This window comes from Nerophis ophidion, linkage group LG12 (assembly GCF_033978795.1).
Source record: "Nerophis ophidion isolate RoL-2023_Sa linkage group LG12, RoL_Noph_v1.0, whole genome shotgun sequence".
Classification (NCBI taxonomy): domain Eukaryota; kingdom Metazoa; phylum Chordata; class Actinopteri; order Syngnathiformes; family Syngnathidae; genus Nerophis; species Nerophis ophidion.
In genome coordinates this window covers 14,687,040-14,714,122 of record NC_084622.1, presented here as the reverse complement: position 1 = coordinate 14,714,122, position 27,083 = coordinate 14,687,040, and the positions used below count along the sequence as shown (strand labels likewise).

The window sequence follows — 27,083 nt, the reverse complement described above, 5'->3', positions numbered from 1 at the left end:
GATAAACAAAAAGGCGTTTAATTTGCCATAATTCACCCATTTAGAGTTCGGAAATCGGTTAAAAAAACACATGGTCTTTTTTCTGCAACATCAAGGTATATATTGACGCTTGCATAGGTTTGGTGATAATGTACCCCTTTAACATAGTCCGAGGTCACATTGTTATGGGAGACGCACTGCATCCTGTCAGTAAGATAAGAGTTAAACCAAGACGGGGCTATGTCTGACATACCAATTCGTGTTTTGATACGCTCTAATAAAATATTATGATCAACGGTTTCGAAAGCAGCGCTAAGATGAAGAAGCAGCAACAGGGATGCCGCATCAGCATCCATAGTTAGCAATAAATCATTAGTCATTTTTGCAAGGGCTGTCTCCGTAGAGTGATTTGCCCTGAAACCGGACTGAAAGGGTTCACAGAGATTGTTAGACGCTAAGTATTCATTTAGCTGCTGTGCAACTATTTTTTCGAGGATTTTCGAAATAAAGGGAAGGTGAGACAGTGGCCGGTAGTTCACCATGAGGTCAGGATGGAGGTTAGGTCTTTTGAGCAGAGGATGAATAACCGCTTTTTTGAATGCTAGGTTGAACAGTGCCAGAGGAAATTGATAAGTTTATAATATTTAGCACTGATGATCCTAATATTACAAACAGTTCCTTGATAAGTTTCCCAGGAAGTGGGTCGAGTAAATATGTTGTTTGTTCTATTCCATTTACACGTTGTAACAATTCTTCTAATGTTATTTCATCAAAAAGAGAGAGTATTTTGGAGGGCAGTATCCGCCGTATATACAGTCGTATCTGTGTTAATAAAACCCAGTTGTAGCTGGGACGCATTGTCTTTAATCTCCTTTTTAATTAGTTCAATTTTCTTATTAAAAAAATTCATAAAGTCATCTGCCGAGTGGGTGGAGCTACTGGAAGGAGTCTCTTTTTGGGTTAGCGACGCTACTGTACTGAACAAATATTTAAGATCGTTTCTTTTTTTTAGGCGGACAAGATTTGAGTAGTAATTAGCTTTAGCTAAGGTAAGCACGCATTTATAAGCTTGATAGAAAACTTCAAGTTTAGTCGCGCGCCATTTGCGTTCCAACTTTCTACATGATAGTTTAAGAGCTCTAGTTTTTTCTGTAAACAATGTAAACCCCTCGGAGAATTCACTGATAAAGTCCGAATAGGGCCCAGGGGGGCGGTAGATAACAACCAGGTAGAGAAGCAGCGGTGCGACAGACCTCATAGTAAGCACCTCAAACGATTTATATTTATTACTTGGGTTAAGGGTGAGGTTAAGGTTTTCATTGTATATTAGTGCCCCCCCACACACGCACACCTCTTTTAAGGGGACGAGCAATATGCGCATTCGTATAGTTAAGAGGAGATGCCTCGTTCAGCGCAAAAAATTTTTGTCTGGTTTGAGCCAGGTTTCGCTGAGACCAATGACGTTAAGATTGATGTCTCTAATGACCTCATTAAGTAAAAACGGTTTGGGAGACAATGATCTTCTGTTTAAAAAGACCATATTATAGGTGTTTTGAGGATTTTTTGTTAATATTATCCTTGGTAGTGATATTAATAACGCTATGTTTATTTTGCGTAGTGCGCTTTAAAAAATTTCGACCATATCTAGGAATTGATATGACGGGAATCTTCAGATTGTTTGCTTGGTGCTGCGATAAAATGAACACGTCATAATTTGCCACCTCAGTAGAATGCATGTCGTCCTCTGGCACAGTCACTGCAGAAAAAACATGATGTGAATTGTGTATTATTCTAGGAGAAATGCTATGTGTGCAGGGATTTTCCAGCCTGGCGCTGGTTAGTTCTAGCTTAACTAACTCCAACCCGGACTAACAGACTCTGTAATTTGTCTGACTGGGTTTGCTCTAGTGTAGTTAGTCAAGTGTGACTTAACCAATAATCTGTGTTCCTAGACAGAATGATGGCACCTTCTAGGTTCGGGTGAAGGCCGTCCCTCATCAGCAAGCCCGGTTTGCCCCAAAAAGAGGGCCGATTATCAATACCCGTTGGTTCCTGTTGTCTACAAAAGCTCACCAGCCACTTGTTAAGCGAGACTAATCTTCTATATCTCACATCATTGCCTCTGGCAGGCAGGGGTCCAGAGACAAGTACTCCATGCCTGGACATCTTTCTAGCCAGATTACAAGTCCTAGCTATGTTCGTTTTTGTAATCTCTGACTGTCTCATCCTAGTGTCATTGGAGCCAACGTGCACAACTATGTTCGCATAGCTCGTGGTGCGATTAGCCTGTCGTACGTGTTTTCGAGGCCTGTTGCGAGTTAGTTCTATTTAAATTCTCTACGATGTACGCCATGGCTCAAGTGATTTTGCACAATTCATCTCCTAATTGATTTTCATGTCCTCAATCTCTTGTACAGAACCATATTTCCATTCCACTTTTGTTAAAATTGCGAGATGTTTTGTGGCATTTTCGGACATTTTCCCTAAATAACGCGTGAGTCTCAAGGAAATCAATGTAAGCAAGCATCTATGAAGGTGCACACGTGTTTGTAATCCAAATTAAGATTGTTATCTTATCCAAATGAGTTTTAAATTTGGGATAGCGACTTTTGCCCAGTTGTTTGCACAAACGAGCCACCACCCAAACCAAGACTGAGGAGAGTAGGCGATGGTTTTACTCGCGGCCGAATACTTGGTGTCCATCTGCTGATAGAAATCTGCCGCATGGGTTTGTTATGCAACTGATTGTAAGCGCTGATGCTCTCCGTCTGACCCGCAGCTATCTCTGTCTTGTAAACGCTTTCAGGCATTTAAGGGAGGCAGCTAACTTGGTCGGTTTGAGGTAGATTGGAGATTCACAATTTTTCATTCGTAAAATGGGCTTTGGCTCAAGGTCAGGGATACTGACGGTCATCGATAAACTTGTTCATTGCTGATTCGTGAAACAAAGGTCTCCAAAATGGCATCTGATAGCTCCATGTGTCAGGCTTGCCTCTGACAGTTTGACTATGTTTTAGTTTTTTCTTCTGCATTTGTCTTTGTTTCCTCTTTGTGTGTGTGTGTAGTAGAGATGCGTGGTTTGCGGTCTCATCCGCGGGTCGGGCGGTTGACGTGACGAAAAAATAGATTTTAATTAGATTCGGGCGGGTGGCGGTTGAACCATCCGGAGATATTTGATATACATGGTTCTGGGATCGGTTTCCTTTGCCATTCAAAGAGTCATTTAAGACCCGTGTCATAAAGCGGAGAAGTCAATAGGAGACGCTATTATTCTATTGATTGACTGCCGGCAGTCACCCAAATATTAAATATTAGTGCGTGCTATGAAGCCATTGGCTTTTTTCACTTTCTACAACATACACGATCTGCTTGTCAGTCCAACATCATGTTGTGTGTGGCTTCCGAGGCAACACGCACACGACTGCAAGGCATACTGGGTGACACAGAGTACACTAATGGTTGTGATATAAACAATTTTAACACTCTTAGTAATATGCACCACACTTTGAAGCCACACCAATTAAGAACGACAAACACATTTCGGGAGAACATCCTCCCAGTAACACAACATAAACGCAACACAACAAATACCCAGAATCCTTTGTATTCATGACACTTCCTGACTATTTTATACACCCCTTCCCGTGCGTCGGTAAGGTGGGCGGAGTAGGGCGCGCGGGGGTGTAAAATATATTCAAGAAGTCTCATGAATACAAAGGATTATGGGTATTGGTTGTGTTGCGTTTATGTTGTGTTACTGTGAGGATGTTCTCCCGAAATGTGTTTGTCAATCTTGTATTGTGTGGCTTCACAGCGTGGCGCATATTAGTAAGTGTTAAAGTTGTTTATATCACAACCATCAGTGTACTCTGTATCACCCAGTATGCCTTTCAATTCCATACGTGTGATTGCGGAAGCTGCACACAACATGTTGCTGGACCAACAATCGGTTCGTACATGTTGTTGAAGGTGTTGAAGGCAATGGCTTCACAGCACGCCTATATTCTTGTCATCAGGATGAACGCTATTGAGTAGTCGCGAGAACGTTAGCGGCTCCAATTTTCATCATTACTCTGTGAAACAGTTTTAAATAGCTCTGTGAGTGGTAAAGGTGGCCAACCTCTCATGTAATACAGTGGGCGGTTGGCGGACGGGTACGGTCCTGATAAAATGTTGATTCGGGTGGACGGCGGGTGGATGACGATTTTGGTGACGCGGATGCGGATGATATAATAGCCTATCCGCGCATCTCTAGTGTGTAGTGTTTCCTGTCAGCGCTCTTATTTTGTTAGTTTCCGGTCCTTCTCCCTGAGTCCTGTGTTCCCCCTCAGCTGCGGCTGATTGGCACCTGGCCACACCTGGTGTCAATCAGTCCGCTCCTATTTAGACCTGTATTCCCGTCCAGTCACTGCTGGATTATTGTATCGCATGTCGCACTTGTCATTGCTACCTGTCGTGTCGTATGTTGTCGTGTCAATGCAGCGTTGCGGTAAGCTATGTTTGATAGCGGTTTTTAGCTTACTGTCTTTTGTTCCCTGCTTCCAGTTTGTTTTCTAAGTGCAAGTACGACTTCTGTTTTCAATGCTAAAGTTCCTTTTTGTTTTCTAGCTCCCATACTAGCTCTCTTAGTTTGTTATCCGCCCACGTGCGTGTTTTTTGTTTGTACCCTTTGTTTGGTTTTGTTCTAGTTTTCTATATTAAAACCATGTTTCCTTATTCAATGCCTGCCTCCGTCTCTGCAGCTTGGGGTTCGTCAACAACAAACCTTGACGCCATGTTGGCAATGCGGATTAAAGTAAACGTTCATGTTTTGTCAAAACCGACTTTCAGTGTCATGCATGTTTTCCCATAAAGCCTAGCAGCAGTAACTTGACTTATTGTTTGCCGGTTCCACCTCACAATGCTTGCAGTTTCCTGTGATGTTTTTATTGACCTCGGCAGATGGCTTCCCTCACCCCTCTGCATTGTTACGGTGACCATCTTTTCCTGGGGGGTGAAGGGTCACCGTTGGCTGCAGATAGTGGGAGGGCATTTCCTGAGCGACCCAAGGTGGTAAAACTGGCAAATCTGTCAGGTTTACTAACTTGGGAGGCACGTTGAAGCAGGTTTCTGGGAAGTGTCATGCTGCAGTGTGCAGCAGTCAAGTTGGAGACATGCTCAAACTTGGCTGTGTTTACTTTGAAGCCACTCTTGTTCAAAAATGCCCTTTAAGGCACTGAGATATGTATTAAAAAGAATAGAATAGAGAATAGAATAGAAAGTACTTTATTGATCCCTGGGGGAAATTCAGCACCACAGTTCGCTCACAATAAACAATAATAACAATAAATAATATATGACATATATTATACATATAATATATGAATAATAAAAATATATTCTACATATACAGTGGGGCAAAAAAGTATTTAGTCAACCACCGATTTTGCAAGTTCTCCCACTTAAAATGATGACAGAGGTCTGTAATTTTCTTCATAAATTACTCTTCAACTGTGAGAGACAAAATGTGAAAAAAATCCAGGAATTCACATTGTAGGAATTTAAAATAAATTATTTGTAAATTATGGTGGAAAATAAGTATTTGGTCAACCATTCAAAGCTCTCACTGATGGAAGGAGGTTTTGGCTCAAAATCTCACGATACATGGCCCCATTCATTCTTTCCTTAACACGGATCAATCGTCCTGTCCCCTTAGCAGAAAAACAGCCCCAAAGCATGATGTTTCCACCCCCATGCTTCACAGTAGGTATGGTGTTCTTGGGATGCAACTCAGTATTCTTCTTCCTCCAAACACGACGAGTTGAGTTTATGCCAAAAAGTTCTATTTTGGTTTCATCTGACCACATGACATTCTCCCAATCCTCTGCTGTATCATCCATGTATCCATTTTGGTATAAACTCAACTCGTCGTGTTTGGAGGAAGAAGAATACTGAACTGCATCCCAAGAACACTATACCTACTAGAGATGCGCGGTTTGCGGTCACAACCGCGGAGTCCGCGGATAAACCGCGGGTCGGGCGGGTGACATGACGAAAAAATAGATTTTAAATAGATTCAGGCGGGTGGCGGTTGAACCAATTCGGAAATATATATTGTAATAATCCCAGGAATGTAGGCTTATAAAACTTCTTCGTTAGTCTTGTCTTTATTGCACAAGATGTAATACAACCACACAACAGCTCTCATGTCTCTAACGCTTTTCCCGGGACAACTCGAACTCTCACTTCCTGTCGATAACGTCACTTCCCTATCTCTCCCGGAAGTCCCGCCCCCCAGCCAAAGTCATTGGTTAACACCCCGTAGCCAGCCGCCACATTATGCATAGTTAAATGTTATGTTGAAGAGGTTCATTTAGCCTACTGACAAGTATTTATAAATGGTTGATTTATACAGGCTAGTAGGTAAAGTGTTGTACCTGGCAACTCTTGATGGTACAATCCATACAACACGTCACAGACAACGTCACGCTAACATCACGTGACACCTCTGATGAAGGCTGCAGAAGCAAGGTAGCCCAAACTTGTCAGGTACAACACTTTACCTTACTAGCCTATAGAAATCAACCATTTATAAATAGTTAAATGTTGTTACCCACATACAAAAAACGTGGGCATACTTTTATTTTAAAGTGTCTAGTTTGGTCTGTCGACGGATGTAAGGAAGCTACTTCCGGGTATGGCCAACGAGGTATTTGTCATTTGTTGGTATTTTACTTGGTAAAATATTTGATCCACATGCTGTGCATGTTATTATTTTTACGTTTGAAACGTGCTTTATTTATTACAGTTTTCACGGTGAATTTGAAGGGAAAGTAAGCCTTCAAATAAATCAGTTCAAGAAAGCCATTGTGTCTGTGCTATTTGGAGGGAGTTACACTTTCTAACCTCACTAATGCCTTGCATCGTCTATATTAGATTTATAACAACGGGCGGGTGGCGGGCTGTTGTGGCTTTGATGAAATGTTGGTTCGGGTGGTTGGCGGGTGGATGACGACTTTAGTGATGCGGCTGCGGATGCTATAATTGCCTATCCGCTCATCTCTAATACCTACTGTGAAGCATGGGGCTGGCAACATCATGCTTTGGGGCTGTTTTTCTGCTAAGGGGACAGGACGATTGATCCGTGTTAAGGAAAGAATGAATGGGGCCATGTATCGTGAGATTTTGAGCCAAAACCTCCTTCCATCAGTAAGAGCTTTGAATGGTTGACCAAATACTTATTTTCCGCCATAATTTACAAATAAATTCTTTAAAATTCCTACAATGTGAATTCCTGGAATTTTTTTTCGCATTCGGTCTCTCACAATTGAAGTGTACCTATGATGAAAATTACAGACCTCTGTCATCATTTTTTACCCCACTGTATTCTACATTTAAGTGCAGTCAAGGAACATATGCATTATACAGTCTGATGGCTGTGTCGTTCCGTGTTACATTTTGGGAGTCTGAGCCTTCAACTGAACGTTCTCATTCTCTCCGCAAGGTCCGAGTGTAGTGGGTGAGAGGTGTGGTCCATAATAGCTAGGAGTTTTGCTAAACTTCTCCTCTCTGACACCAACGCCAGAGAGTCCAGCTCCACTCCCACCATGTTACTGGCCTTCTCTACCAACTTGTCCAGTCTGTATGTGTCCCTCGCTCTCAGTCCGCTGTCCTAGCAGGCCACGGCGTACAAGAAGGCGCCCGTCACCACCAACTCGTAGAACATCTTCAACATCTTTGTACAGACGTTGAAGGATCCTAGGATCCTTGTAGAGGGCCTCAGCGTGTTTTGACCCATTCAGCTTGTTGTCCATGTGTACTCCGAGGTATTTATAATCCTCAACCATGTCCCCCCCCCCACCACCCCCTGATGGAGCACTTTATGTTTTAGCCCTGGGACTCAAAACAATGAAGCAGGACAGCCTGGAAGTCTGCAGCATTTTTGTGCAACCATACACTTGTATTATTCTTTGCAATATCCACTTTCCTATTTAGACAACCCCCACCCCCCCTCTCCTTTACAGCTCCCACCTTTCCACTCTTCATATGATATGTAGCACCGTTCACCGCGTATCACCGTTCACCGCGAAAAAATGCTTTATGCATTCTTTCGAGCCCCCCATGTGAGTTGCTGTACAGTATTTATGTTATTGATTTCACTTGGTAATAAAAAGAGGCAAACAATCAGTCATCGTTTCCCCTCAAACTCGTAACCTCTGCCCAGCTTACATTTGAGAATAATTTGGGCTAACGCAAACCTATCCTAGAGGGGGGTAGGCCACGCGCTGAAGGGTAAGACAAAGCAGTGAGAGAAGTGTCAAATAAGCTCTAAGGCTCATTTGCTGGCATCCAGAAGTGAACCTCAAGAATCCCAGAGGACCATTTGCAGAAGGTAAAGCAGTCAATTTTGGCAACATGTTATAAATCCCTGGCCTTTTGCAATCTTGTCACATGACCACATACTTGCCAACCTTGAGACCTCCGATTACGGGAGGTGGGGGGTGGGGCGCGTGGTTAAGAGTCAAGTATTTCATATATATATATTTATATATATAAGAAATACTTAACTTTCAGTGAATTCTAGCTATATGTATATATTTTTTTATTATATATATATATATATATATATATATATATATATATATATATATATATATATAAAGATAAAAGAAATACTTGAATTTCAGTGTTCATTTATTTACACATATACACACATATAACACTCATTTACTCATTATTGAGTTAAGGGTTAAATTGTCCATCCTTGTTCTATTCTCTGTCACTATTTTTCTAACCATATGCATGTACAGTAGATGGCAGTATTGTCCTTTTTAAGAGTGTCCTAACATTGCTGTTTACGGCAGACGAACTGCTTTACGGTAGACGAAAACGTGACTGCTGTTGTTGTGCGTTGTTGCCACGCTGGGAGGACGTTAATGAAACTGCCTGACGATAAACCCACATAAGAAACCAAGAACTCGCCCTCGATCATTTTACAGTTATAAAGTCATTGGGCAGGCACGCTGTTTATATTGTGGGAAAGCGGACGTGAAAACAGGCTGTCCTCACTCAGGTCCGCATGGAGCTGGAGGGGGCGGGGCCTCAAGCTCCGCCTGAATTTCGGGAGAAAATTGGTCCCGGGAGGTTTTCGGGAGAGGCGCTGAATTTCGGGAGTCTCCCGGAAAATCCGGGAGGGTTTTTTTGTTACCTTTGCTTTTGAAAAGTAATGCTTGCAGTGAAAATAAGCAATACAATCACTACAAGTTGAGCTAAACTAAAAAGGTATTTCATTCAAAAATAGTTTAGTTGGGATATTTAGTTTATCTTTAATTTCCAATTTTATAATGTACAGTATGGTTATAGATTACGGCCGATATTGTCAGGCTTGGACTTGGATTGTTTCTTCAATGCAAAGGATAGTTGGCACAAGCAAGGCCTGGATGAAGGTACATTTTTATTTATATTCTAACAAAACTACAAAAAGGCAAACAAAGGGCGTTCACAAGGAGGTACGAATACTAGACTACAAAAAACAAATGACTAGCATAAAGGCTACAAACTACAAACATGAAAAAAAACCACTTGCACTGTGGCATGAAAAAACTAAACTTGCACTGAGGCATAAATACAAATCTTACTTGGCGTGGACAAAAACAGACAGCATAGCAAGGCATGAAGCAGATGAAGAATATGGGTGTATGTAAAGTTGCCAGACTGAACACTTGGCAACTGTGGTTTAAATAATAGCTATGATAATGATTGGCAGGTATGAGAACCGAGGAGACAAGGTGGAAACTAGTGAGTTACTATGGAAACAAAAACAAACCAGGAAGTGCAAAACAGGAAACAAGTGTCCAAAAAACAAAAACCGAACATGACCAAAACAAAACATGATCCATAGGCGTGACAGATATGCCATAATCTATCGATTAGCTTTTTTGATTAATCGAGTAATCGGGTTAAAAACACTTTATGTTATGCGTATGTCAGGAAAAATACTTACAACAAAGAACTATTTGCTATAACCTTTAAATTTTTTTTTATAATTAATGCACATCATTGAAATGGAGAGTTCAGTCTGATTCCAGTGTGAACCCTAAGACAAAATGCCTAATTGTGTGTTCATTTTTTAATTGGCCCCAACAAGAGAGCCCTATTACTACTGGAGTATCTATCAGTCTGCGTTAATGATTTCAGATTTGGGTGATACAGGAAATGTTTGTAAAAGTCATCCTGTCTATAGTTTCTCATGCATAGAGTTGGTACAAACCCTGTTTCCATATGAGTTGGGAAATTGTGTTAGATGTAAATATAAACGGAATACAATGATTTGCAAATCATTTTTAACCCATATTCAGTTGAATATGCTACAAAGACAACATATTTGATGTTCAAACTGAAAAGTTGAGGAATGCTCATCAAACACTTATTTGGAACATCTCACAGGTGTGCAGGCTAAGTGGGAACAGGTGGGTGCCATGATTGGGTATAAAAGCAGCTTCCATTAAATGCTAAGTAATTCACAAACAAGGATGGGGTGAGGGTCACCAATTTGTAAGCAAATTGTCAAACAGTTTTGGAACAACATTTCTCAACGAGCTATTGCAAGGAATTTAGGGATTTTACCATCTACGGTCCGTAAAATCGTCAAAAGGTTCAGAGAATCTGGAGAAATCCCTGCACTTAAGCTCTGATATTACGGACCTTTGATCCCTCAAGCGGTACTGCATCAAAAAAACGACATCAGTGTGTAAAGGATACCACCACATGGGCTCAGGAACACTTCATAAAACCACTGTCAGGTGCTACAGTTGGTTGCTTCATCTGTAAGTGCGAGTTAAAACTCTACTATGTAAAGCAAAACCCATTTATCAACAACACCAAAGGAACGCCGCCGGCTTCGCTGGGCCCGAGCTCATCTAAGATGGACTGATGCAAAGTGGAAAAGTGTTCTGTGGTCTGACGAGTCCACATTTCAAATTATATTTGGAAAATGTGGACGTGGTGTCCTCCGGAACAAAGAGGAAAATAACCATCCGGATTGTTATAGGCGCAAAGTTGAAAAGCCAGCATCTATGCTGGTATGGGGGTGTATTAGTGCCCAAGGCATGGGTAACTTACACATCTGTGAAGGCATCATTAATGCTGAATGGTCCATACAGGTTTTGGAGCAACATATGTTGTCATCCAAGCAACGTTATCATGGACGCCCCTGCTTATTTCAGCAAGACAATGCCAAGCCACATGTTACAACAGCGTGGTTTCATAGTAAAAGAGTGCGAGTACTTTCCTATCCCGCCTGCAGTCCAGACCTGTCTCCCATCGAAAATGTGTGGCGCATTATGAAGCGTAAAATACGACAGCGGAGACCCCGGACTGTTGAACTACTAAAGCTCTACAAAAAACAAGAATGGGAAAGAATTCCACTTTCAAAGATTCAACAATTAGTTTCCTTAGTTCCCAAACGTTTATTGAGTGTTGTTAAAAGAAAAGGTGATGTAACACAGTGGTGAACATGCCCTTTCCCAACTACTTTGGCACGTGTTGCAGCCATGAAATTCTATTATTTGCAAAAAAAAAATAAAGTTTATGAGTTTGAACATCAAATATGTTGTCTTTGTAGTGCATTCAACTGAATATGGGTTGAAAAGGATTTGCAAATCATTGTATTCCATTTATATTTACATCCAAAACAATTTCCCAACTCATATGGAAACGGGGTTTCTATATGAGCATGCACGCAGTGAACAAAGAATGTAGTGTCTTTCTCAAAACAAACAGATGGCTTCAAGCCAATGGGCAGGACTTTGGCCTGGCCCATTCTCCTTTACTTACAAAAGCTTGATAGAACCTTCTGCTCCATGCTCACCCTACTCCAAAGTGCTTGATGACTGCGCAGCGTGGCCTCGAATTTGATGATCCATGTGGAAGATCTTACCACTCTGTCTCGCAAGAGGCTCTGGTTTCATTACGCTCTGACAAATGGAGCAAGTAACAATTTCAAACTGGCGAGATACTTTCGACTCGCACTTGTCTTGGCAGTGCATACCGTCCAACTTAATAAAGAACAGAGGAGAATTGCAGATTCTTGGATAACATTGGGTTATTTTGCAGAGCCATAGGTTGGTTCTGTATGTTTGGCCTGTAGAAGATTGAATTTAAGACCTGTGAATGAGTCACGTGCAATTCATGCAGTCATTACTTGTGGAATTACGTTCATCAACTGTTTTCCCCTTTTTTCTGATCCTGTAGGATGCCAGCTGCTAGCACAATGACTGGTGGGAGGGCGTTGCTGCTCTGTACAAACACTGACAACTGTATCTACCAATCAGTCAACGGGTAGGTCTCGCAAACATCTGATCATTTTTATGAATCATAAGAGTGCCAACTGAGGATTACTGCTCAAATGATTTTAAAGGCCTACTGAAACCCACTACAATCAGTGTCAGAGTTTGGTCCGCATGGCCGGCAGTAAGTCGAACACATTTCCAGTGAGGGTTGGACTCCGCCAAGGCTGTCCTTTGTCACCGATTCTGTTCATAACTTTTATGGACAGAATTTCTAGGCGCAGTCAAGGCGTTGACGGGTTCCGGTTTGGTGACCGCAGGATTAGGTCTCTGCTTTTTGCAGATGATGTGGTCCTGATGGCTTCATCTGACCGGGATTTTCAGCTCTCACTGGATCGGTTCGCAGCCGAGTGTGAAGCGACCGGAATGAGAATCAGCACTTCCAAGTCCGAGTCCATGGTTCTCACCCGGAAAAGGGTGGAATGCCATCTCCGGGTTGGGGAGGACACCCTGCCCCAAGTGGAGGAGTTCAAGTACCTAGGAGTCTTGTTCACGAGTGAGAGAAGAGTGGATCGTGAGATCGACAGGCGGATCGGTGCGGCGTCTTCAGTAATGCGGACGTTGTGGTGAAGAAGGAGCTGAGCCGGAAGGCAAAGCTCTCAATTTACCGGTCGATCTACGTTCCCATCCTCACCTATGGTCTTGAGCTTTGGGTCATGACCGAAGGGACAAGATCACGGGTACAAGCGGCCGAAATGAGTTTCCTCCGTCGGGTGGCGGGTCTCTCCCTTAGAGATAGGGTGAGAAGCTCTGCCATCCGGGAGGAACTCAAAGTAAAGCCGCTGCTCCTTCACATCGAGAGGAGCCAGATGGTCAGGATGCCACCCGAACGCCTCCCTAGGGAGGTGTTTAGGGCACGTCTAACCGGTAGAAGGCCACGGGGAAGACCCAGGACACGTCGGGAAGACTATGTCCCCCGGCTGGCCTGGGAACGCCTCGGGATCCCCCGGGAAGAGCTAGACGAAGTGGCTGGGGAGAGGGAAGTCTGGGTTTCCCTGCTTAGGCTGTTTCCCCCGCGACCCGACCTCGGATAAGCGTAAGAAGATGGATGGTTGGATGAAACCCACTACTACCGACCACGCAGTCTGATAGTTTGTATATCAATGATGAAATCTTAACATTGCAACACATGCCAATACGGCCGGGGTAGTTTACTAAATCGCAATTTTAAATTTTGTGCCGAAATATCCTGCTGAAACATCGTTTTCAACTTTTAAGTCGTCTGTTTTCATCGCAAAATTCCACAGTATTCTGGACATCTGTGTTGCTGAATCTTTTGCAATTTGTTCAATGAACAATGGAGACATCAAAGAAGAAAGCTGTAGGTTGGCTTTAGCGACTTCAAATCCCTTCAGTGGCTTCCTGTTCCATTCATGATTGAATTCAAAATTTCCCTACTAACTCACCAGTGCCTCCATGGAAATGTCCCCCTCTACCTCAAGGAACTGTTCACCCCCAAATCCTCCACACGACACCTCGGCTCCGGACAGGCTAACCTCCTCCAACCTCCACGGACAAAGCTTTGAACAATGGGAGACCGGGCCTTCTGCTCCGCTGCTCCCAGGGCACCTCAGACTGTGGACGCTTTTAAAAAAGGCTTAAAAACCCATCTTTTAAAAAAAGCCTTTTTATAGACATGCATGCTGGTTCTAGCTATTGGGCTGTTTGTAGTTTTATATATACATATATATATATTTTTTAATCTTTTTACTATTATTATTATTACTAGGGCTTCACGGTGGCAGAGGGGTTAGTGCGTCTGCCTCACAATACGAAGGTCCTGCAGTCCTGGGTTCAATCCCAGGCTCGAGATCTTCCTGTGTGGAGTTTGCATGTTCTCTCCGTGAATGCGTGGGTTCCCTCCAGGTACTCCGGCTTCCTCCCACTTCCAAAGACATGCACCTGGGGATAGGTTGATTGGCAACACTAAAGTGGCCCTAGTGTGTGAATGTGAGTGTGAATGTTGTCTGTCTGTCTGTCTGTGTTGGCCCTGCGATGAGGTGGCGACTTGTCCAGGGTTTACCCCGCCTTCCGCCCGATTGTAGCTGAGATAGGCGCCAGCGCCCTCCGCGACCCCAAAAGGGAATAAGTTGTAGAAAATGGATGGATGGATATCATTACTATTTTTTACACTATGGCACTTTAAGGTTGTTTGCTCAACGTAAAGTGCTTTTTTACAAATAAAATCTATTATTATTATTATTATTTAACACAGCCGGTGTTTCATTGTTTACATACCCGAAAGATGACAGTGAAGCTTTACTATGGAACAGATATGTCAAGCAAACACTGTTGGATTGGACCACACACACAAAGTACAGTGTATTATGCAGCGATAATTTCGAAAGATCGTGTTTCGAAGAGGGTTCCTTGGGAAGGGCAGAGATGGGCATCGTCACCACCCATCGACTGGTGCTGAAGAAAGGTGCGGGGCCGACCTTCAGGTTGTACAGGTACGACCATATAATCTCACTAAAACACTAGTAACACAATAAGCAGATAAGGGATTTTCCAGAATTATCCCAGTAATATTGTCTATTAACATCTGAATCGCACCCACTGCCCTCTAGTCTTTTTTTTTTTCTTGTTTTTTTCTTCTAGTCCTTCACTCTCACTTTCCTCATCCAGGAATCTTTCATCCTTGCTCTAATGAATAGGGAAATCGTCGTTTTATCGGTCCGAATCGCTCTTGCTGCTGGTGGCCATGATTGTAAACAATGTTCAGATGTGAGGAGCTCCACAACCCGTGACATCACGCGCACATTGTCTGCTACTTCCGGTACAGGCAAGGCTTTTTTATTAGCGACCTAAAGTTGCGAACTTTATCCTCAATGTTCTCTACTAAATCCTTTCAGCAAAAATATGGCAATATCGCAAAATGATCAAGTATGACACATAGAATGGACCTGCTATCCCCGTTTAAATAAGAACATCTCATTTCAGTAGGTCTTTAAATTCAACTTGATCACACTGATGCAGTTCAAGCTCGTCATCTTTTACCTGAAGATGTTCAGTTGAGTCCATAAGGGTCTGTTGGATAACAACACCATGGCTACAGACATCTGCCATCTGGTTACTATTATTGTCTCTCACCTTCTGCCCGTGTTTAATACATCTCTGACCTCTCTCCATAAAGCCGTGTTGCTCATTAGTGCTATTTGTCTTGCATCCAATGCATTTAGCTCTGTAGAGATGTCTGCTAGAAGGATTACATTGTCTATCATTCTGCCAAAGTTGCATATTTTACTCCTTGGGTTTCCGTTCCAAAAAAATATAACATTTTAGTTTCAATGTTAGCTCAGCTGTGTGGCCAGAGATTCTTTGTGTTCTCCCCTCCTTTCGCCCTCGCTCGCCCTCATCAAAATCCCCTCATGCACTGTTTGACAAGTCGTCCACATTGCCCACTTCAATATCGACCACTTGAGTCTCTCGCTTAAAGGCCTACTGAAATGAGATGTTCTTATTTAAACGGGGATAGCAGGTCCATTCTATGTGTCATACTTGATCATTTCACGATATTGCCATATTTTTGCTGAAAGGATTTAGTAGAGAACATCGACGATAAAGTTCGCAACTTTTGGTCGCTAATAAAAAAGCCTTGCCTGTACCGGAAGTAGCAGACGATGTGCTCGTGACGTCACGGGTTGTGGAGCTCCTCACATCTGAACATTGTTTATAATCATGGCCACCAGCAGCGAGAGCGATTCGGACCGAGAAGGTGACGATTTCCCCATTAATTTGAGCGAGGATGAAAGTTTCTTGGATGAGGAAAGTGAGAGTGAAGGACTAGAAGAAAAAAAAAGACTTTACAGTGGGAGCGATTCAGATGTTATTAGACAAATTTACTAGGATAATTCTGGAAAATCCCTTATCTGCTTATTGTGTTACTAGTGTTTTAGTGAGATTATATGGTCGTACCTGTACAACCTGAAGGTCGGCCCCGCACCTTTCTTCAGCACCAGTCGACGAGTGGTGGCGATGCTCATCTCTGCCCTTCGCAAGGGACCCTCTTCGAAACACGAACTTTTGAAATGATCGCTGCATAATACACTGTACTTTGTGTGTGTGGTCCAATCCAACCGTGTTCGTTTGACATCTCTGTTCCATAGTAAAGCTTCACTGTCATCTTTCGGGAATGTAAACAATGAAACACCGGCTGTGTTTAATAATAACAATAATAATAGATTTTATTTGTAAAAATGCACTTTACGTTAAGCAAACAACCTCAAAGTGCCATAGTGTAAAAAATAGTAATAATAATAATAGTAAACAGATAAAATATAAAACTAGAAACAGCCCAATAGCTAGAACCGGCATGCATGTCTATAAAAAGGCTTTTTTAAAAGATGGGTTTTTAAGCCTTTTTTAAAAGCATCCACAGTCTGAGGTGCCCTCAGGTGGTCAGGGAGAGCGTTCCACAGACTGGGAGCAGCGGAGCAGAAAGCCCGGTCTCCCATTGTTCGAAGCTTTGTCCGTGGAGGTTGGAGGAGGTTAGCCTGTCCGGAGCCGAGGTGTCGTGTGGAGGATTTGGGGGTGAGCAGTTCCTTGAGGTAGAGGGGGGCATTTCCATGGAGGCACTGGTGAGTAAGTTGGTGAGATTTTGAATTCAATCCCGAATGGAACAGGAAGCCAGTGAAGGGATTTGAAGTTGCTAAAGCCGGCCGCAATACACCGCTTCCCACCTACAGCTTTCTTCTTTGATGTCTCCATTGTTCATTGAACAGATTGCAAAAGATTCAGCCACACAGAGGTCCAGAATACTGTGGAATTTTGCGATGAAAACAGACGACTTAATAGTTGGGAACGATGCTGGAACAAAATGTCCTCTACAATCCGTGACGTCACGCGCACCCGTCATCATACCGAGACGTTTCAGCAGGATATTTCGGCACGAAATTTAAAATTGCAATTTAGTAAACTAACCCGTATTGGCATGTGTTGCAATGTTAATGTTTCATCATTGATATATAAACTATCAGACTGCGTGGTCGGTTCAGCAGGCCTTTAATCGTCAACAAACTCACCTTCTCTCACCCCCAACCTCGGATTTTCTATTTGACCTACTTTTTTTTCCCGTCTGTTGCTTCATCCTTATTGGAAACCTTTTTGGACGGAGAGACATGAGGGGAGAGAGAGAGAGAGAGAGAGAGAGAGAGAGAGAGAGAGAGAGAACTTGGCAAAGGAAAGAAAAAGGCAGAGCCAAACTAATAAAGCCAAATTTGGAAGAGGATTATTTGGTTCCATGTTCTCGTCAGGCATTTAAACAACTTATTTTCTTCATAACAGAGACTTGAATCAGTATTTTTGCTTGAGATTTTCTCTCGATACCATGAATGCAAAAGTCGACGTCATCAGGGCCACATTTCCTCTGTTTGTTCAGTCCTTTTTAAGACTGGGATTTTGACACGTCTTTGTCTCCCATGTGGTGTCTAGCATGGCAACTCTAGCCTCGTTACAAAGGCTTGGAAAGGTCATGAGCCAGAAATGTTGCAGCAGTAAAAGGCACCACGCTGACCTCGCAGCTTTGTATTCAACTACAATTCTTTTTCAGCCCAAAAAGATCAACCTCATTTGTTTAGATTTCAATGGCATTTGAGTGCTGAAATAAAAACACAACTCTAGTGTTGAGTTGAGTTTGAGTTTATTTGGAATATGCATACAATTACAACATGATACATCACACATGCATATGACATTATACAAAACCCGGTTCCATATGAGTTGGGAAATTGTGTTAGATGTAAATATAAACGGATCACAAAGATTTGCAAATCCTTTTCAACCCATATTCAGTTGAATATGCTACAAAGACAACATATTTGATGTTCAAACTAATAAATAATAATTAACTTAGAATTTCATGGCTGCAACACGTGCCAAAGTAGTTGGGAAAGGGCATGTTCACCACTGTGTTACATCACCTTTTCTTTTAACAACACCTAATAAACGTTTGGGAACTGAGGAAACTAATTGTTGAAGCTTTGAAAGTGGAATTCTTTCCCATTCTTGTTTTATGTAGAGCTTCAGTCGTTCAACAGTCTCCGCTGTCCTATTTTAAGCGTCATAATGCGCCACACATTTTCGATGGGAGACAGGTCTGGACTGCAGGCGGGCCAGGAAAGTACCCGCACTCTTTTACTACGAAGCAACGCTGTTGCAACACTTGGCTTCGTATGACAACATATATTGCTTGGATGACAACATATGTTGCTCCAAAACCTGTATGGACCTTTCAGCATTAATGGTGCCTTCACAGATGTGTAAGTTACCCATGCCTTGGATACTAATTACCCCCCATACCATCACGGATGCTGGCTTTTGAACTTTGCGCCTATAACAATCCGGATGGTTATTTTCCCCTTTGTTCTGGAGGACACCACGTCCACAGTTTCCAAATATAATTTGAAATGTGGACTCGTCAGACCACTGAACAGCTTTCCACTTTGCATCTGTCCATCTTACATGAGCTTGGGCCCAGCGAAGCCGGCGTCGTTTCTGGGTGTTGTTGATAAATGGGTTTTGCTTTGCATAGTAGAGTTTTAACTTGCACTTGCCCGTGTGGTGATATCCTTTACACACTGATGTCGGTTTTTGAAGCAGTACCGCCTGAGGGCTCAAAGGTCCGTAATATCATCGCTTACGTGCAGTGATTTCTCCAGATTCTCTGAACTTTTTGATGATTTTACGGACCGTAGATGGTAAAATCCCTAAATTCCTTGCAATAGCTTGTTGAGAAATGTTGTTCTAAAACTGTTTGAAAATTTGCTTACAAAGTGGTGACGCTCGCCCCATCCTTGTTTGTGAATTACTTAGCATTTCATGGAAGCTGCTTTTATACCCAATCATGGCACCCACCTGTTCCCAATTAGCCTGCACACCTGTGGGATGTTCCATATAAGTGTTTGATGAGCATTCCTCAACTTTATCAGTATTTATTGCCACCTTTCCCAACTTCTTTGTCACGTGTTGCTGGCATCAAATTCTAAAGTTAATGATTATTTGCAAATAAAATAAAAATGTTTATCAGTTTGAACATCAAATATGTTGTCTTTGTAGCATATTCAACTGAATATGGGTTGAAAAGGATTAGCAAATCATTGTATTCTGTTTATATTTACATCTAACACAATTTCCCAACTTATATGGAAACGGGGTTTGTACATCACAATTTCCAGTTTCTCTATTCAACATGTTCGAAAAGCAGTAGGAAGAAGCGGAGCTTATTTAAATCCTACATATTTTCCTTTACATAGCAGTTGCCAACACTTTTGTTCACTTCCTGTTATTTATTCACAATTAACTCCAAAAGTAATAACATTATAAATAAATAAATAATATTTAGTGAAGTAAGTTATATTTCATTTAATAGTAATTTATATTTTCATGTAAGTCACTTTCAGAAAGCTTTACAAACTAGTGCAGATTTTCCCCAAATGTGGTTTATATTAAAAATACAAATATATACTAATAACCTTCTATATATACATTCATACATACTGTATATATATATATATGTATATGGTAAAAAAAATAAAAAAAAATGCTCATTTACTCTTTTCAGTTGTTCAATTATTTATTGATGAATATATAAATATTCACATAAGTATTGAATTTAACACCTAGGACCTGATCTAATTGGATCCAAATACCAATTGCTAAACAATGTGTGCAAACTATAAAATTGGGTGTACTATTAATGGGCGTGTTGCGTGTGATCTACCAAGACTGCAATTGAAAAATGTGTACCACTACTCCTGGCATTACTCTATGTGCATGTCATTGTGTTGTCCAACCTGCATACTTTTAGAGAGTGCAGTGCACAACTGTGCACACAACAAGGAGACGGAGCAGAAGAATGAGGAAGATACAGCATGCTCAGCATGGTTAGAAAAATAGTGACAGAGAAGAGAACAAGGATGGACAATTCAACCCTTAACTCAACAATGAGTAGATGAGTGTTATTATGTGTGTGTATATGTGTAAAAAAATTAACACTGAAATTCAAGTATTTCTCTGATTTATATATATATATATATATATATATATATATATATATATATATATATATATATATATATATATATGATCATACTTGACCTGGTGAATTCTAGCTGTAAATATACTCCTCCCCTCTTAACCACGCCCCCGCCCCACCTCCCAAAATCGGAGGTCTCAAGGTTGGCAAGTTTGCCAACCTGTGTGCCATGTTGTTGAACTAACAGCACCGACTATAATCTGTACCTCCTTTTCTGCAATATAGCATCTTAATCTGTTGACAACACAACTATCTTTAGCGCTGCAGGGAGATTGTGGACCATAACAACTGCAGCACATTCATGTGTCTGTAATGATCCAAGCGTAGGAAAAACTTCTGGAAAGACGTGTTTACATATCGGACGTACTGTATAGCAGGGGTCACCAACGTGGTGCCCGCAGGTAGCCTGTAAGGACCAGATGAGTCGCCCCCTGGCCTGTTCTAAAAATAGCTCAAATAGCAGCACTTACCAGTGAACTGCCTCTATTTTTTAAATTTTATTTAGTTACTAGCAAGCTGGTCTCGCTTTGCTCGACATTTTTAATTCTAAGAGACACAAAAATCAAATAGAATTTGAAAATCCAAGAAAGTATTTTACAGACTTGGTCTTCACTTGTTTTAATAAATTCATTTATTTTTTTACTTTGCTTCTTATAACTTTCAGAAAGACAATTTTAGAGAAAAAATACAACCTTAAAAATTATTTTAGGATTTTTAAACACATATACCTTTTTACCTTTTACATTCTTTCCTCTTCTTTCCTGACTATTTAAATACATTTTCAAGTATTTTTTTTTTATTGTAAAGAATAATAAATACATTTTAATTTAATTCTTCATTTTAGCTTCTGTTTTTTCGACAAAGAATATTTTTGAAATATTTCTTCAAAGTTATTATTATTAAAATTCCCCCAAAAATATTCTGGCAAATTAGAAAATCTGTAGAATCAAATTTAAATCTTATTTCAAAGTATTTTGAATTTCTTTAAAAAAAAAAATTTGTGGAAACTCTAGAAGAAATAATGATTTGTCTTTGTTAGAAATATAGCTTGGTCCAATTTGTTATATATTCTAACAAAGTGCAGATTGGATTTTAACCTATTTAAAACATGTCATCAAAATTCTGAAAATAATCTTAATCAGGAAAAACTACTAATGATGTTCCATAAAATTATTTTTTTAATTTTTTCAAAAAGATTCGAAATAGCTAGTTTTTCTATTCTTTTTTTCGGTTGAATTTTGAATTTTTAAGAGTCGAAATTAAAGATAAACTGTTTCAAGATTTAATTTATATTTTTTTTGTGTGTGTTTTCTCCTCTTTTAAACTGTTGAATTAATTTTTTTTTTCATCATTTATTCTCTACAAAAATGTACGACGGAATGACAGACAGAAATACCCATTTATTTATTTTTTTTATATCTATCTGTTTCTTTATATATTTATTGTGGGAAATCATTAAGATGGTCAGTGTTTCCACAAAGATAAATATCATTAATTATTAACAATAACATAGAGTTAAAGGTAAATTGAAGTGAAGTGAAGTGAATTATATTTATAATGCACTTTTCTCTAGTGACTCAAAGCGCTTTACATAGTGAAACCCAATATTTAAGTTACATTTAAACCAGTGTGGGTGGCACTGGGAGCAGGTGGGTAAAGTGCCTTGCCCAAGAATACAATGGCAGTGAGTAGAATGGCGGAAGCGGGAATTGAACCTGCAACCCTCAAGTTGCTGGTATGGCCACTCTACCAACCGAGCTATGCCGCCCCAGCATTGCAAATTGGGTATTTCTGGCAATTTATTTAAGTGTGTATCAAACTGGTAGCCCTTCGCATTAATCAGTACCCAAGAAGTAGCTCTTGGTTTCAAAAAGGTTGGTGACCCCTAATATAGGTTAAGCATTTACGTTAGGTTTGTGTTTCTCATCCAGGCTCCAGTGCTGTGGCTTGAAGGTTGGGGAGGCTCCGTCGTCCGTGGTGCCCCAGCGGTGCGGGTTACCGGGGGACAGCGACAACAACCGTCCCATCTCCTTACTAATAAGCCTGAAGGGCAGCCCAGATCCTACTGGCAATATGCTGACTCACAGGAGAGCTTCCTCCACTCCAAATGACACAAGAACTCCTAACCTAGAGAATGGACAGTGCGGTAGGCTGAATAAAAGCCAGGCCGGAGTCAAGGCTGCAAGTATCCGTGATAAGATTTCCCAATGGGAGGGCAAGAAGGAGACCATTTCCACGGACACTTGTCCACTAAGCACAACACATAAGGAAATTGAGTCGGTGAGAAAAAAGGAACTGAAATCTCCGGAGGTCCAACGGACCAACAGCAAGAGGTTCACTAGCTGGGAAAGGCAGGACTCCGGAAAGGAGAATGTTGGCAAGCTTGTGGACCTGAGGACTAAATCTCCAGAAGGCCTAACAAACAAGGACAAAGAAGTGATTCTAGAGAGAGGACTGGGGGCTGCTAAGGCAACAGAACAGCCCCAAGACAAGAAATCCGTTTTAACTCATGTTAAGAAACTAGAAAAAGCAACAAAACAAGTTCCCGACGGACCGTCGCTGGCTTTTCCAGGGAATTACTTTTGCCCACCGTCCAAAGAGGAGCTGGAAGAATCAGAAAAGAGGCTCAACGAACCCATTTTTGGGACTTTCGGGTCGAGGCGGAAAAGAGACGGGGATCGGGAGAACGTGTACAGTGAACCGGGGGCTCCTTCTATCAACCCTTTGCCAAAACCTCAGAGAACCTTCCAGCACCACACACCGCCTTCCACCCCAATTTCAGCGCCCGGATCTCGTAAGGGGAAGAGGACTCTGCCGCCTCTGCCTTCCATTCCGCCTCCACCTCTACCCACCTGCCCGCCGCCTGGAGTTTGCAGGAGAGTGTGGAAAGACAAGTCCCACGACAGCAATAACAGGTGAAGCAATTCTGCATTTGTCATTTTTCACTGCGTTCCTTATCGTATTCGTCTCGAATTAAAGGATTCAACAAGTTTGGCTCAAGAGTTAACCTGTGCATGCCTTAAAGGCCTACTGAAACCCACTACTACCGACCACGCAGTCTGATAGTTTATATATCAATGATGAAATATTAACATTGCAACACATGCCAATACGGCCTTTTTAGTTTACTAAATTAAAATTTTAAATTTCCCGCAGAGTTTCCTGTTGAAAACGTCGCGGAATGATGACGCGTGTTTGTGACGTTATTGGTTGGAGGGGACATATTAGCCAGAACCACTTACAGCTAAAAGTCGTCTCTTTTCATCGCCCAATTCCACAGTATTTTGGACATCTGTGTTGCTGAATCTTTTGCAATTTGTTCAATTAATAATGGAGAAGTCAAAGTAGAAAGATGGATGTGGGAAGCATTAGCCTTTAGCCACACAAACACACGGTGTTTCCTTGTTTAAAATTCCCGGAGGTGAAGCTTTACTCTGGATCAGAGCGGTCAAGCGAACATGGATCCCGACTACTTGTCAACCGGCAAGTTTCGGTGAGAAAATTGTGGTAAAAAGTCGCCTCTTACCGGAGATCAGCGGAGCTTGCGCCGTCCATGCAGCTGCCGTGACTAATTCCCTCAGAGACTGGCGTCAACACACCCGTGGACACACCCCTCCGACTATCAGGTACTATTTAACTCACTAAAACACTAGCAACACAATAGAAAGATAAGGGATTTCCCAGAATTATCCTAGTAAATGTGTCTAAAAACACTTGAATCGCTCCCAATGCAATCGCCTTTTTTTTTTTTCTTCTTCTTTTTTCTAGTCCTTCACTATCAATATCCTCATCCACAAATCTTTCTTCCTCGCTCAAATTAATGGGGAAATCGTCGCTTTCTCGGTCCGAATAGCTCTTGATGCTAGAGGCTCACATTATAAACAATGTGAGGATGTGAGGAGCCCTCACACTTGTGACGTCATCGTCTGCGACTTCCGGCAAAGGCAGGGCTTTTTTAATAGCATCCAAAAGTTGCGAACTTTATCGTCGATGTTCTCTACTAAATCCTTTCAGCAAAAATATGGCAATATCGCGAAAAAGATCAAGTATGCCACATAGAATGGACCTGCTATCCCCGTTTAAATAAGAAAATCTAATTTCAGTAGGCCGTTAAAGGACTACTGAAACCCACGACTACCGACCACGCAGTCTGATAGTTTATATATCAATGATGAAATATTAATATTGCAACACATGCCATACTAAATTGCAGTTTTAAATTTCACGCGACTTATCCTGCTGAAAACGTCGCGGTATGATGACGCGTGTGTTTGACGTCACCGGTTGTGGCGGACATTTTTTTTCCAGCCCAATCCAAGCTATAAGTCGTCTGCTTTAATCGCATAATTCCACAATATTCTGGACATCTGTGTTGCTGAATCTTTTGCAATTTGTTCAATTAATAATGGAGAAGTCAAAGAAGAAAGATGTAGGTGGGAAGCGGTGTATTGCGGCTGCCTTTAGCAACACAAACACAGCCGGTGTTTCCTTGTTTACATTCCCGAAGGTGAAGCTTTACTATGGAACAGAGCGGTCAAGCGAACATGGTTCCCTACCACATGTCAACCGGCAGGTTTCGGTGAGAAAATTGTGGTAATAAGTCGGCTCTTACCGTAGACATGAGCAGAGCTTGCGTGGTTCCTCGTGCACCTGTCAAAGAGGCAGCTGCGGACTCTCTTCCCTCCTCCGACTGGCCGCCCCCGAACGTGGGATGCTTCCAACATGGCGGAGGGGGAAAAAAAAGCTCAGCCCGGTTGAACGGCTGGCTTCGTTACGCCTCGTCGAGAAACGTGGCTTCCCTCAGAGACACTGGCGGTCACCACACCCGTGGCCACACCCCTCCGACTTTCAGGTACCACATAATCTCACTAAAACACTAGTAACACAATAAGCAGAAAAGGGATTTTCCAGAATTATCCTAGTAAATGTGTCTAATAACATCTGAATCGCTCCTACTCCCCTCGCCTTCTTTTTTCTAGTGGAGTGAAGTGAAGTGAATTATATTAATATAGCACTTTTTTCTCTAGTGACTCAAAGCGCTTTACATAGTGAAACCCAATAACTAACTTTTACATTTAAACCAGTGTGGGTGGCACTGGGAGCAGGTGGGTAAAGTGTCTTGCTCAAGGACACAACGGCAGTAACTCGGATGGCGGAAGCGGGGATCGAACCTGCACGGCCGCTGAACCAACCGAGCTATACCGCCTCTAGTCCTTCACTCTCACTGTCCTCATCCACAAATCTTTCATCCTCGCTCAGATTAATGGGGAAATTGACGGTTTCTCGGTCTGAATCGCTCTAGCTGCTGGTGGCCATGATTGTAAACAATGTTCAGATGTGAGGAGCTCCACAACCCGTGACGTCACACGCACATCGTCTGCTACTTCCGGTACAGGCAAGGCTTTTTTTATTAGCAACCAAAAGTTGCGAACTTTACCGTCGAGGTTCTCTACTAAATCCTTTCAGCAAAAATATGGCAATATCGCGAAATGATCAAGTATGACACATAGAATGGACCTGCTATCCCCGTTTAAATAACAAAATCTCATTTCAGTAGGCCTTTAACCTGTGCAAGCCTTAACTGTAACACCAAGCAACAACATCTGCTGTAAATCAATCACAAGTGTGACATCACCCTGTTTTTAGCCAACAGAATTAGCTCACTGCTTGGATTTGAGGAATGTACACATAACTCATTCCCTCTTCCAAAGCTTCACTGGAGGAAGATGTCGCTTTGTGAGCTACGTCAATGAGGCCCCCCTTCAAAACTTTATTCATTGCACATTTGTTCGCACGGGCCGACTTGCAGGAGAAGAAATGTCGCCTCTGATTGGAGACTTCACGGTATTGAAGTGCGTCTATTGTTGGCCTGGATTCTTGTCAGTCAGGAGCTTGGCGAGGATGGCTTAAATTCCACATCCAGAGGCCATGCTTTCTTCAAGTGTGCTTTGTCAACTTATTCTTTGTTTGGAAACTAAATTTTCCAGGACCCAACTTAGAAATGTGGTTCTTTTGTGAGAACCCCAACTTATACGAAGATGCATAACACCTCCTATACCAGGGGTCGGGAACCTTTTTGGCTGAGAGAGCTAAGAATCCAAATATTTGAAAATGTATTTACTTAAGAGCCATATAATATTTTTTTCAATACTGAACACAACTAAATGCGTGCATTTTAAGTAAGACCAACATTTCTAGAGTATAATAGGTCTCTTATTCTTTGTAATAACACTGTTATTCTGAAGCTAACTGTGGAGGGGGCGTGGCCTGCGGGCCTACAGCGAAGAGGGGTGTTGCCAGATCGGCCTCGAAATCAGCGACAGGTGTGTAGATGGCCCATTTGGGCCTTGTTGTCTAATCACCTGTCGCTCTGTTATAAGCAGCAGCCAGGAGGAGAGATGGTGTTGGGGTAGAGCCAGAGCGCATGCGAGAACGAAAGAGGAAAAGACAATTGCTGGAAAGAAACTGAGAGACCTATTGAAAAATAAAACAATATTGTAACCCTGAAACAGGATCTCATGTCGGTGCTTGGTGGTCTGAAAAACCCCCAGGAGGGCAAACCCTACACTAACCAATAATATATAAATAACTTCTTACCATTAACACTTCTTGAACTGGTGCGGTAGAAAACGGATGGATGGATTAAAAATGCATCAGAATGTTCTATCTGTGTTGGCCCTGCGATGTGGTGGCGACTTGTCCAGGGTGTACCCCGCCTGCCGCCCGATTGTAGCTGAGATAGG

At 41.9% G+C, this 27,083-nt stretch overlaps 1 protein-coding gene across 5 annotated transcripts in view; it reads left to right on the top strand.

Annotated features, from left to right (window-relative positions):
• The window catches only part of si:dkey-82f1.1 (DENN domain-containing protein 2A), a 120,794-nt gene that overhangs the window by 52,770 nt on the left and 40,941 nt on the right, over positions 1-27,083 (top strand). For 4 of the 5 annotated variants that reach the window (XM_061916868.1, XM_061916869.1, XM_061916870.1 and 1 more), the window contains 2 exons: positions 12,211-12,297; positions 22,272-23,255. In XM_061916868.1, coding sequence (XP_061772852.1) covers positions 12,212-12,297; positions 22,272-23,255 — 1,070 coding nt within the window. In that variant the 5' untranslated portion in view covers position 12,211. The remainder of the gene's footprint in view (positions 1-12,210; positions 12,298-22,271; positions 23,256-27,083) is intronic. The other variant, XM_061916872.1, reaches the window with a different exon arrangement.